The 14202-nt window shown below is 39.3% G+C and overlaps 1 protein-coding gene across 10 annotated transcripts in view; it reads right to left on the minus strand.

The window, feature by feature from the left end:
- Positions 1–4753: 4753 nt before the first annotated feature.
- The window catches only part of amot (angiomotin), a 51195-nt gene continuing 41746 nt past the window's right edge, over positions 4754–14202 (minus strand). For all 10 annotated transcript variants that reach the window (XM_037119703.1, XM_037119696.1, XM_037119702.1 and 7 more), the window contains 4 exons: positions 13872–14000; positions 13377–13615; positions 13038–13289; positions 4754–10673 (listed from right to left, as the gene is read on the minus strand). In XM_037119703.1, coding sequence (XP_036975598.1) covers positions 10537–10673; positions 13038–13289; positions 13377–13615; positions 13872–14000 — 757 coding nt within the window. In that variant the 3' untranslated portion in view covers positions 4754–10536. The remainder of the gene's footprint in view (positions 10674–13037; positions 13290–13376; positions 13616–13871; positions 14001–14202) is intronic.

Consider the following 14202-nt stretch of genomic DNA (forward strand, 5'->3'; position numbering starts at 1 on the left):
TTTGCTGATGGAAATACACATATTTTCAGCGCTGATGTGTGTGAATCAACACTAGTGTTTTATTTTATTTTATGTTTCAAGACATCTGCCATCATTCTTTTGCAAGTTTTCCATTACGTATTGGTCACCACTTGCCTTAACAGAGAAGGTTTACTGTATAGCAGAAATTCAAGCTTATAAATGTTCCTTTGAGAGTAGAACATTTCATTTAATCCTCCTTCACATGTGAACGTCAGTGAAAGAAGGCATAATCAAATCTCAGTTAAATGTCATTATACTGAGGGTATGGTTGCCTTGTACTGATAAAGTTAAAGGCTGAAGAGGTTTTATATTGTCATTTAATCTTAAACAAGCAATTATGTGTTAGCAAAAAAAGAAAAAAAAATCATCTGGTTATAATGAGACATCTAAGTATTTTGACCCTTCTTTTTTCAAAAGTGTTAATGGCCAGCAACACGATGAGATGTAAAGAAAAAACAAAAAAAAACACAAAAAAAAACAGAAACATTCACATCAGCTTGATATTAATGCTAAATTTAATACAGTACATCCAAAGTCATTGTGAACATTGTAACACATGATATTACATCATAAGGGCCAGTGGGGATTTTCTGTTTGGAAATGTAAAGGATGTTTGACCTATGCATGTTACAACAATCTTCTGTTTCCTGTGGATGTGCAGTATCAACCCAAATGAAGCATTGGGATACTTGCTGTCTTTAAGGACATGATCAAACTGCAGATTTGAATCCTTCAATCAGACTTCTGTCTATTTTAAACTTAAATAAAAATACTGTTGTAAGGGCTGGTGTCCAAGCAAAACTTTGTTAAGTCTTAAATACACAGTTCACCAGAGGGAACTGGTCCACAAAAACTGGAAAACTGTGGTGAAATGGAGCAATGTCAATTTTTTTCAGAATGGTTTGTGTTCAACACAGTACAGTTGATGTGTATCTCTGTTTGCACCTTACATTGGCTTTTCAATTGGTCCAGTTTAATGATGCATTTCCCAGTGATGACTACAGTATGATTTCCTGATCCTGAGTTGGTGAGTTTGCTTAAACATTCCACTGAACAACTGACCTGAATGGAGAGATGAAATTGAGGTGGGATGCTAAAAGTTGTTTTATATGTAAATTACATCTTAAATTCTCAGCCACATTTGGCGGTTTGGTCGTGACATTTTAGAAAATGCAGACTTTGAAAAAGGCAACACCTCAAAGCTGAAGTCTGTAACTATTTATTATATTTGCTAAAATTATCATTATGATCTGACAGTAGAATAAGATACGGTCAGCTGTGTAAAAATGGCTCTATGGCTCTACCCAGTGGCTGTAATTTGATGTGCAAGAATTTGTTGCTCCCGGCTCAATACAAACAATCAGAGCCAAGGTGAGTGTCTGAAAAGTGTCAATCATTCACATGCATACACTGCCAGCGTGATGTGAAATTTACTTCCGCACAAAAATTCTTAAATTATTCCACAGTGTTACAAGTATTACAAGGGTTATTCTCATGAAAACGCTACTTGCAGTTGAGAACTGTTCCCATCACAAGTCCTCAAGTAACCTTAACTTGTAATTTTCTTCCTCTACCTTAATTTTTACTTGGATTTCAAAAAAACACACAAGTTTTCATGTGATTTTTACTTGCTTTTCTTGAATTTTACATTTTTGCAATTTTTTAAGTAATATTCACCACACTACAAAACACGAAACATAACAAGCTTTTTAATATTAGCAGTTTTATTATTATTTCCAACAGTACAGTCTTCTGCATTAACAGACAAAACTCTGACCTAAATCATGCTGCGAAATATTCTTGTAACAATCTCTTAAAAGGCCCCTCTGCCTGTTCTCTCAATGTTTAAAAACATTGCAGAGGAGATCCAGGAGATTGCAGCGATCAGCTTTAGTAAACCTCAGATTCAATGTGTAATGGAATCTCCTAAAATATCATTTTAAAGTTTGACAGATTTGAACTAAGTGCGGTAATTCAATTCCTTTGAGGTTTTACAGACTGGTTTCACATGGTCACCCACAAGAGCTCAATGCACTCAAGAAAACACTGAAATGTGAAGTACAAGCAAATGAAGATAGCATCTTCATCAACTTGACACATAGCTGCAGTGTTTAAAAAAAAAACACTGCAAATAGTTACAGAAACACTATTAGTTTCCCATGTTGTCAAATTAGTTGAGATGTCATGTCATGTCATTATCCGTAACCACTTATCCCTTTCCACGGGGTCACGGGGTGTTGCTGCTGGAGCCAATCCCAGCCTTGTCTCAGGGCGAGGGCAGGGTATTCCCTGGACAAGTCGCCAGCTCATCGCAGGGCCCTCACTAGTGAGCTCAGTATCTTGCTCAAAGACACTTCGACATGCAGCTCAGCCTTGCCCTGAGCCGGGATTTGAACTAGCGACCTTTCGATCACTAGTCGACCTGCTCTACCCACTGAGCTACAGCCGCCCCTATTAGTTGAGATACTTCCTTCATTTCCTTCTGTTTGGTTTGTGTGTTTTCATACGTTGCAGGCTCCTGAGATGTCAGGGCAACTTCAAACTTAGTTTGTTATCATCACCTAATCTGCAACGCTTCTACACCCCAATTTTGGGAGGTAGCCCTTAACTAAGAAACAGTTTGTACAGTTGTCAATTGGGAGGGTATTTTTAAAATGTTTTATCTTATCTAACTTGAACCATGAATCACACATTTGATGTTTGTTAATTTCAAGTCAAATAAGTCAGTTTGTTGTAAAGATAGTAAAATAACATTTATTTTTGTGTAAAACCACTCATGGTACTGTTTAAACAGAATCAAAAAATGACTTGTCTCTTGCCATCACTACCACACATATTTTTTTTTTCTGAAGTCCCTTGATGTTCCACCAGAAGGGGAGGGACTTCGCCTCTCTATTCACATATATCATGTAGATATTTATTACTCACATGCAAATCCACAATATGGTATTAGGTGACCTAGATAAACCCTTATAACAAGTCAGTGACGCAATATTTCCATGGTGTAAGGGAAGGCACTGGAAGCAGAAGGCAACCCTTTGTCACATCTGCAATCATCAAGAACCTCAGTTCCTTCAATGATTGACACATCTGGTTGTGAGATGGATGTCCTAAATGAAAAGAGTTTTGAAATTCAAGACTTCTTCCATTCCTGGTTAATTTCTTAGACCAAAGCAGGCTTGCGGCAAGTGATTGTGGTGCTTCTGGGGAGACTCTTGTCTTCCTTGTTTGACTGCCAGAGCAGTTTGTAGTTCAAGGTCATCAAAGTCCTGTATTATGGCTTGTCACAGCAGTTGATTGTCAGCTCTGGCCTGCAGTCAGGCTGACGTTCAATGAATGTCCTGTGCTCCTGTTAGGCTCGTTTCAAATCGTACAGTATTGCGAGCAATTTTGCCAAGGTCTTGAGGACCCACACAAATGGGCAATGTTTGGGGAGGAGGTTCAATATTGTGATGAGAGGCTGAGGTTCTGCTGGCACAGAACTGACGCAGGTTGTCTTGAGCAGAGTGAGAGGGTGAGCCACTGTGAACGTTTACTGGGTTTCTTATTCGCATGTATTCAAATAGGTTTCTCTACAGCGACTTAGCTGAGCAGTCAAGTTTTTGTTCTCATCCACTGCTTGATTTAGCAGGTGGCTGGCAATGACAGTTAGCTATATGCAGTTGTTCTCTTGTTTGCCTCTCATTCTTACATGCATTTGTGTAAGCTAAAGCATCATCATCTCTTTCATTAAGTTAAATTTCTAACTGGTTATTATTTTTTTTTTATTATTTCAGATTGAGTTAAAGATTGTTGCAGGTTTCTGCCTTCTTTTTGTAATTGCATATGTTTGTGGGTTTGGATTATTGCAGTCACGGTAACAGCAATGTAACATAGCGCTTCAACAAGCATGTCATCTTTCAGTGTGTGCCCTAACACTTTTGTAGCTAAGGCTGCCATGTTACACATGTAACACAAATATGATTAAAAAAAAAAAAAAAAAAAGTGAACATGAAGCTGGTTGTGCCCTGCCGTCTTCTGAGAACGGAAGGTGATGTTGACTTTGAAGTGGTAGCGCCAACACTGTGGAATGCCCTTCTCAAAGGCTTGCATTACGTAGCTTCTGCTGGTACCATAAAAAGGCAACTGAAAATGCATTAATTCTAACTGGACTTTAACTGACCTACTGCTCCATAGTGTTGCAATGTGTCTGTTTTCCTTTGTGACATGTTGGTGCCTAAGGTTTACTCCTTCAGTTGTTTTCATGGTTTGATGTTTTAATTGATCTGAATTTCATAAGACCATTGCTCTACACAGTTTCATGCTCAAAGCCACCATGCCACATACCGATATGTCCAATAATAATACATATGGCAAATGGCAGGCTTTTTCTTGTAGATTTTAGGAATCTTTGCAGTATTTCTTCCCAGTCGAGAGTTCAATCTGGAGCTTTTTTCCACTCTAAATAAGAAGTGAAAACAAAAGCTGACACCCATTCAGGCCTGTTGGCCAGATGGCCAAGCACTGGGCTTCAACACAGCCCAAAACGGGTGATAAGCAAGAAGAGTCAGGCCAAGAGGAGCCGGACAAGAGGCCTTTAGACAATGCAGTGCTGCAGTGGAATTAAGTCTGTTTAGGTATGCTCTGTAGCCAATATCTATCATAGCATAAATCACTATAGTTTCAACTATACCTTTTCCACTCTAAATTATTTCTGAAAAAATATATAAAAACTTTTTCACATTTTCTTAAACATCTTCTCATGTCATGTCTTTATTTGTTTGCACCAAATTATGGAGATTATCAAACAGTTTCAATTGATAAGCAGTATAAGTATTGATATCAATAAAATCCTAACAATAACCATCTTCATTAATACTAACGTAACCATTTAGTGAAACAATTTGGAGATTGTTTTGGAGTGTCAGAAAAAGCATGCGTAGAGAAAATTAAATGAATGCCGTAATATAAGAAACTGTCTGAGATGATTGTAGTAAAGAATCAATGGAAAATCACTTGAAAATTGTTTGAACAATGATTGTGATTGTACAGCAAAATTAACATACGATACAATACAAATACAATGCAGGCACACATTTTTACAGATGGTAAACATTGCAAACTGCTCTATGTTTTCAACATGGGCTTAAGTTGGAGTGACTGTCTAAGAAACTTAAAGACACTTTGAATTAACCCCTTTGCATGTTTGTACATTCGGGATGTGCAGTGAATGACAGCTGATGTTTAGATCCAAATGCTAACAGACAACAATGCTTGCTGACTGAAGTGACAGCACACAAACATCTTATAACAAGTGCCAGGTAAAGACACATAAGACTCAACCTCAAACTGCTATTGGTATCTAGAGGCACTTATAACGTGATTGGACTTTTTTTTATAAAAGAGAAAGGAAAAAGACACTGCATAAGTTGTTGGTGAAGGAAAATGTGTATTTCCTTACACAAAAAGCAGGACCAAGGCCTGTAGTGAGCTCTCAGGTGGGTTAATGAAGGAACCTATGTCTCAGTTACTGAACAGTTCTGTCCGAAATTTTCAGACGTTTTTCAGCACTTCACAATTAATAAGGACTCCTGAAATAAGTGCCTCATGGACATACACAGTCAGTCGAGCTGAAACTATGAATTTACCACCAAAAATATAATTGGCATCCATTTTGATAATGGGTTATTTATTTTAGGTGCTTTCAGTGTAACTGCAAAGAATCCACTGGTTCAAACTTCTCAAATGTGGGTAAACATTTATTTTCTTATTATTATCATTATTATTTATTTTTCTTATGAATTCCAAAAGTTATATTACACTGTGTTTTGATAATATGACAGAACTGGACTGATCCTAAGTGTATGTCCTTTCTATATTTCTTGCTGTCATTTCATCTTCAGTAAGAAAGTAAAATAAGCAATGTTCTGGTCTGATTAGTAAAGGTTCCATAAAATATATGTCACATTAAACCATGTTGTGAGATCTGTGTTTCAAGGCTTGGAATGCCCGAAACGGACAGGTAAACTACTTTTTGCTGTTTGTTTTACTTAAGGGAATGGAAAACCATTCCAAACTTAACCAGAATTCAGCATTGTCAATGTTAACACAAAGCAGGTTTTCAATGAATAACTTTGTGAAGGTTGCAGTCTACCATCAGTAACATGCTGGGGTCCCACCTGAGGCCTTACAGTTGCCACAGGGTCCATTGTCTCTGAGATTTCACCTGATCATGCCAAGACACATGGCAGCGCAAGATGTTTCACAGTACCAACGTAAGGACTCTCAATCTGCTGGTGAAGTAAATTATTGGTAAACATATGTATTAACACTGATATTGTGCTTTTTAGCAAAGCACCTTGACTTTCAAATTACTTCACACATACACCGATTGTAGATTTCCGTAGTGTAGTAAAGTAATACCATTCATTTTGGCAGATGGGATTAAGTCATCAGATTGTTTTATCACCTCATTCCTTGTTAACACGGTGGTTACGGCATATCAGTGCAAGTCAACTCAGTCCTTCATTGACATAATCCCACTGACTCTGCAATCACAACATCAGTGAGCTGACCATTCTTAGTTTCTTTGGTCCAATATTTTTGGTTTTCAGTGGACAATCTAACTACAACATCCTTGCTTAAAATGTAATTTTTAACACAGAGTTAAACAAAAACAACAAGGCTTGACTGAGCAAAGGGTAGGCTATTCTTGATTTGTGCCATGATTTAATAGCAGTCTTATGTTTTATTGAGTTTACGCAATCATCTATAGGGATAATTACCAATTAATTTTGTTACCTTTGGTCAAAAGACAACCTCAAAAGTGGACCTCTCTCACATGCAATATCTAACTATGCATGTTACTTAACTGCTTATCCTTTACAGGGTCACATGGGGCTGTATCTGATCCAAGCTGACTAAAGTGATTGTAAACTGTCCAAGAATGATTCTTAATTACAAAAAAGATGGAGTCCTGTGTAAAAAAAAAGAAGGAAAAAAAAGAAGGTAAAGAGAATTTGTTATTTCTTTTTTTTTTAAACATATCCTCAATTGAAAAGAGTGCAATATATTCAATTAACCACATATTTAATATTTTTACCTCATGAACTTAATTGATTTTTGTAAATATATGTGCATCTCAATTTGATGGCAGCAACTTCTTTCAAACAAGCTGGGACAGGGGCAATGAAGACAGGGAAGATTGTGGAATGCTCCAAGTTAACTGGTAACAGGTGATAGTATCATGACTGTGTATAAAAAGGGCATTCTGGAAAGGCTCAGTTGTTCACGGGCAGGGATGAGGCAAGGTTCACCACTTTGTGAAATACATGATTGTATAAAGAACATAACATAGGCTGAGGAACACTTTTTTTTACACAGCCTCCCACTTTTTTCCAAGTCTGGGTTGTACTTCTCAAAGTTTTTTTTTGACAACAAGTCACATTGATACAAATACCTGGACATTTCAATATTGCCAATATGTAGATTTTGTGATTAAAATACAAAAGATGAATCTCTTCATCTTGTTCTTCAAGCATGGTAAGTAAAATATGGAATGAATGATATGATAATGATGATATCTGCTATTTAAGAGTCAGTGTGGTCATGCAGGCAGCTAACCTAATTGTCAGACACTACTCTCTCCCGTACCTCCCCCCAAAGCCCACCACTGATACCTACTAGTCCTACAGTGGGCACAGAATAATGACTTTCATGACATGAACAAAGTCTAGCCAGCCTGTTGGATCTAGCACAGACAACACAAATATACTTGTCCAGGGATGTTTCATATAGAGTTTTGTGAGGACTGTTCATGCTCACTGAACCATGGTAGAACTTTGATATCTGGTGGCCGAGGTTTCAAGAAAAAAAGTCTTCTTGTTTGGTAATCTCTTCTGAAATTGTTGAACATTTTCTACAATCCAAATGAAAAATATTTTTCAGAGTAGCACACAAGCTCACTTTTGTGTAGTTCATCCAAGCTAATTTTAAAATGCATCTCAGACAGGAAAATGTACATTTGAAAAGGAGTCCATAATTGTAAAACTATTTGTAGTTAGGGCAACTGTATAGTAACGAAGGGGGTGCTCATGAAGCTGACCAATTGTAATTGGGGAGATTTACCTGCCTGAAGGTCACCAACACTGAATGTACCGTAACCATGCGATGACTGTGACAGTACCAAACAGGGCAACTGAGATTCCAGTTACTTTATGATACTTTCATGGCACACAGTTACACAGGCCATTACAATACATATACAATGTGAACACCTTATCATGTCTGAATACCTAAGTGCCATGTGTAACTATGGTAAAAAAAAACAAAAAACAACAACAACAACAAAACATTACACATAAATATAATGTCAAAAATTAAATTATAACACCTAATGTCAGAAATAGTGCAATAAATGCAACAAAAAGTTAGCCATTACATTTGGTCCAATGGAGCTAGCCAGCCTCAAACAACACTGTACAGGAGGGTTTAAAAAGGTCCCCTGCCCAGGTAACAAGATGCTTCTTACACCTAAATACTTGTAGCAAGACTTTTCATCGTTAAGCTTTGCTTGCATGTTGGAGAGGAAGCATATGCAACATGTGAAGCTTTGCAAATGATATCAAATGTGCTGAAATGCCATTGGTGCTGCAGTTAGTAATGTGGTCTCTATTAGTTGGTATACATAACGAAGACATTGAATCCCCCAGGACTTAAAGTAGTGCATTTAACAAAGCTTTAGTCACTGATCCCAGCGAGTCTTAAAGTACAACAGTGACAAAAAGAATAATCCTTCACCTTAAATGGAAAACTTAACATGTATTTGTGTATCCAAATGTGTCCTAAGTGTCATTGTTGAATTTCAAAGCTGCTATAGGTGTTATTTTCTGATTAAAATAATAAATATCTCTATATCCCACCAGTAATTGCTGTTATGAAGTGTTTGGTCAGTAACCCATGTTTCCCCTCCCCCAGCCCCAGTTCAAGTTGAACTCCAGCTGACCTCCTGCAACAGCGAGATCTGCTGGCGACTGCAGCGGTGGGGATACAAATGCTGCTATGAAGTTGGACACTCTCTACGTGACGGGAACAGAAAGGGCTAATAAGAGTGAATAATACAGATAACACTGGAGTTAACCACTTCTCTATCATCACCACAAGTGAGGTGACAGAACTGAGCAATTTATTGACAACATCTTTCAGGGCTGTTGCATTACATAAAGGATTTTATTGGTTTATTCATGTTGACTATCCCATAGTTGTGGCCATACGGCTGCTACTTATCTGAAAGTATGTGATATTTGAGTAGAAAAGAGGCACAGGCGCTAATGGATATGGAAATTCATCGAAACACGCGTCATATGTGTCAGCATAGATAAAAGTCAATTAGGGCAAAATCCTGACGTCATGAAGGTGGGCAGTACCTGGAGAGAAACTGCTCTGCAGCAACCTTGCTCCCGTGATAACTTAACGTCATGTGACATCGAATGTGGAGCAGAAACCACTCCCATCAAGGTCATCATGGACACATTTTAACCAGCATGCATCACGATTTAGGCAGCCCTGTGCAGCGCTGCACAATGCTCATCATGAACATGATGATCATGAACTCGCCTATTGTCTGATGTCCCTGCCCACCTTATCCAATCGTGACTGAGAACTCTGTTACGAGGTGGTCTTATCTACTTGTGACACGGTCAGTTACCAATTCCAGGTCTCCCAGTGACGGACAATACTTCCACACACACCAAGTGAAGAAAATCGCTTGAAAAATAGGAGGAGGTAAAGAGAGCTGCCTTGGTAAAATAATGGAGTCATGCAAGAGTGGGGATAAAGAGATGAAGGGATTGCTAACTGCGAAATGCAGGAAGTTAGCTAAAATGAAGATTACAGCAGCTTTAACAGAACAAATTTGGCTTTCAGCTTTGCCCACTCCTTTTTATTCCTACTCAATAATATGTGACTATGTCACTTTCATAAAGCATACATCTTGACTACATTCTTTTTAATGTGTTTTTTCTAACATCTCCAGCTCATTAACTTCAACTCCTCATGTCAGTCACCCAAGTTAAACCCATCTTAAGTCCATCATCATCACTGTGAACAGGAAGGTGATAATGGCAACTCACAAAGTTGCATTAGAAAAATAAATATGAGGCTGAACTTCAACATTTTTAAGTTCCAGTCACCACTTCATATTAACAAACACATTAAGGAAAACTTCAAAAGCCCAGACAAGAAAGGGCATCCCACTTCTGCTTGTTGCTTCTTAATTCTAGGGTTTCCTAAGATGATAAACAGTAATTGAGTGAAAGAATGAATGAAATATCTAAAAACTCCAGTCAGACTGAAGTGTTGCAATGAATGCATATGTAAACATCAGAGTTTGAAAAGGCTCTTGGTGTGAGTCAGTCAGACAGAGTTGAGGGTTTGTAGGATGACCCAGGAGGATTTACATTTCTGTCACTGCATTTGTCTGATGGAGAGACCATGCAGTCATTCAATAGGATGATATTATTGGCGTGGGTAAAGAGGTCAGATGAGAATCTCCACCATGTCATTGTCCACTTCCTGTTGAGTGAGTGGGGCTGGACGAGGAGCCTCTGGTTGCTGTGGGTAGGACTGTGCAGGGAGCCTCCGGTCAAGTGTACTGCTGTGGAACATTGGCACATCTACACAGAGAAGACAAGCAATATTGAAAAATGATCAGTAAGTATTTGTATTGATCCTGTCTGTCTTGTCAACCTCCAATCTTACAAGTTAAACTGTATCCATTATACAGTACAGTAATAAATCATACAATGTCTGAGATGGTTTGGGTATAAATGGTTAATCTGTAATTCAGTTGTATTTCAAAAAAGAAACATTCTCATTTAATTCAGGCCTGGGGTAAAATATATCACAATTAATTTGTTATTCAATTGAGAATCCAAAATCAGAAAATGAAAACTTTTTATCTACTTCATGTTATGCTCAGATCAAAAACAAGGAAGTAATTAAAGCTGCAAGCAGTGTTGGACGGGCCCTCGCAGTCCACACACCTCGAAGCATGCTGCCATCAGGGCTTCTGCATGCAACGCCTTGCGATGAAGAAGCTGTTTCTTTATAATTTGGTGGCCTGCTCCCACTGGTATTAAGTAATGTACACTGAAGTCAGAAAAGGTGCATGTACTGCTGCATGATTACCCAGACAAAGACTGAGTTGATGGTCCGCTTCTCGAGCTGACTGACGAAAATGTCCACGAGGCATAATGTAATGAAATAGTTTCAGGAAGAAGCTGAAAGTATCATCGTCCAGTAGCCGCACAAACCCTCAAGCTTGCCGCAGAGTGGCAGGCTCAAACTCCCCTGATGGTTTCAAAACACTGGATGATGTCACATTCGTGCTCAAACACAGTGTTCACAGCACAGATGTGGAAGTTCCATCTTACTGTGCTTGTTCTCGGGGGTCTGTGTGGGAGATCTTGAAAAAAATTCAGAGAATCCAGCCAGATCAGAGAAAAACTGATTAACTAATGGGGTGTGCTGAATGATGAAAGCTAAAAAGTAAGAGGGCGGAAATAGCTTAAAGAGGTGAACAGTTTCGAAAGAAATGTAATTGTTATCACCAAAACATTTATATATTGAGTAACAGGAGACACTGCTGAAATCTGTGATGTCATGTTTTATTTCTGGAGAGTGAAAAATGACGGCAGCAGAGCGAGAGATAAAACAAGTACTATCTCCTCTCCTCCAGAAACTTATGCTCAAAATTAACATTGTGCCTTATGGGGGAGCTGCTGGAGTGCTTATCGCTCTAGGACTTCTTACAGCAAGAAGTGTAAGTCCTACATCTGAAATAGGACCATCAGCTGAAAGCCAACAAGATGTCCTACATTTCTATGTATATACTGTCTATGTGAAGTAAAAGATGTGGGATCCAAATCAAGCTGAAGACAATTTTTTCTCCAGTTCTTCCAGCTGCTCTACACTCTAGCGATGATGTCACACCCTCTAGCTCACGCAATACACACCCATTACAAAATCAGAAGAAGGCCTAAAAATCCTTAAAACTAAAACTGTGATGATTTGGAAACCGTAAAAGATTTTTAAAAACTGAATACATGTCCAACAGTTCAAGGTCTTCTGAATCTTTAAAAGGTGGAATGGTATCTGTAGCTCAAAGCATGAAGCACAAGAAGCGAAAGCACCAAACAGCGACATGTAACAGCTGCAATACGACTGTTTCAGGAGGGGTGTGACAGAAGAGCTGCATTTAATACAGCTCATTTGGTTCGATAAAATATTACAGAGATGGTAATTAAATTAATAATTCCGGAAAACCAGCTCATCTCCATGGTAGAGGATCAGGGTTTTCTTTGTCATCTGGAGTTTTTGAATCCCCGGCATGCCCTACGATCTTGGCATTACATTACATTGATTCCACTTTCGAGTTCGTGCTGGTATGTGCATAAGTTTTGTGGGGCTCATACAGCAGAGCATGTAAAACAGACAATCGAGGAGATGCTGAACGCATGTAAAATAGACAAGCAACATCCACATCATTTTATGCGACAACGTAAGGAATATGAAAAAAGCAATGGATGATATGGAGGTACCAAGCTGGAGGCAAGGACACACACCCCTGTCTACATCAGTGAAGCTGAGGTGGAGTAGGTGAACAGTTATAGGTAGTGGAATGGAATTACCATTACTGAGACCAGATTAGACGTTTACACATCACCACCCTGGTTAAAAAAGCACAGAAAAGACTTCACTCCCCTCAAACTTTACTGTTATTTTTCAGTTGAAAAGAGTCCTGACTAAAAACATCAAGAACATCCCAGGACAGGAAGGCTCAACAGCGGGTGATTAAAATCATTGAGGATGCATTGGGATCATTTGCTAAACCTACATTTGGACATGTTAAAAAATCAGGGTAGTTACTGCCCGACCAAGATAGGTACCTGTCAAGTAAGGCATACTGTGGGTGTGTAAGAAGCCTGACATGCCTTCAGTGCTCACATTGACTTGTCTGACAGAGAGTGTGAGCTGACCTGCTAAGCGGTCAGGGATGTAGACAGGGCTGGGGCTGGACAGGCGGGCAGGCAGCGTCATGCTCTGCAGGGCTGGAGTGCTGGGCTTGCTGCTGTCCTGATTTTGGCCCTTTTCAGTCTGCGTACAGCTGTCTCTGCTGCCTGTCTTCGAGTGGCCTGCAGTCATTGAGGTGGAAAGCACCGGAGAGGGGGATGAAGAGATTGATTCTGTCCTGAGAGACTCTGTACGAAACTCAGGGCCAAGCAGAACCCCTGGATAAACATGAGAAGAGAGCAATTGTCACTCATAAACATTAAGTGCGTAACAGCAGGTAGATACGCTGGACTGCTGGCTCTTACCCAGGCTGCCCTTCCAGCTAGTGTCCTTGCGTTCTTCAGTGATGGGTGAGCTACTAAGTCCCAGGCTGTGAGAAAGCAGTCCTGAACCAGCAGAGCCAGTGTTGGAGATAGACATCAGGGACTTAGAGGGCCTCATGGCAGATGGTGCATCCGACTTGATGGGCTCCTTCCTGGAGCGCTGATGGAGCACCTTGATCATAGCATCTTTTTCTATGATCTGGGCATGTAGGTTCTTTATCCTGGATTAGGTAGAGCAAGAGGGAGGACCAAAATGGACCCACAGTTACTGCAGAACAGTTAAGACCCTGAGAGCTACACACGTGCTTTTTCACCCCGTGTTTAGTTCATTGGGTCTGAACTTTATGTTCACATTGTTTAATATTAGATCATGGTCCACTTGGTGTTCATGTGAGATGTCATTGAACTCCATCCATTTATACATACAGTAAACATTCAGGTCACAGGGAGGCTGAATGTATGTGGTAAGTATATTACCTGCTCTCCATGTCCAGACAACGCCGATTGGCCATGAGAATCTCCTCTTCTTCCTTCTGGATTCGAGCCTCCACCGATGTGTCATAGCTGCTACTCGGAGAGTGGCTTATCACTGCTGCAGAAGTATCCCTGCAATACAGAAGTGATCATCCAATAAATAACAACAGCGTTAAAGAGTAGGTCATCAGCAGCACTTCAGTCTTAACTTCTGACTTTTTTTGAATGTTGTCTCATCTTGGGATTTGTGGGATTTGTGTTTCCATTCGGCCAAGAGCAGGCAAAATGTTAAAACACACATTTAAAATATGAAAAGGCTAGTGATACTCTGAAA

The sequence above is a fragment of the Acanthopagrus latus genome, chromosome 13, assembly GCF_904848185.1.
Source record: "Acanthopagrus latus isolate v.2019 chromosome 13, fAcaLat1.1, whole genome shotgun sequence".
Classification (NCBI taxonomy): Eukaryota; Metazoa; Chordata; class Actinopteri; order Spariformes; family Sparidae; genus Acanthopagrus; species Acanthopagrus latus.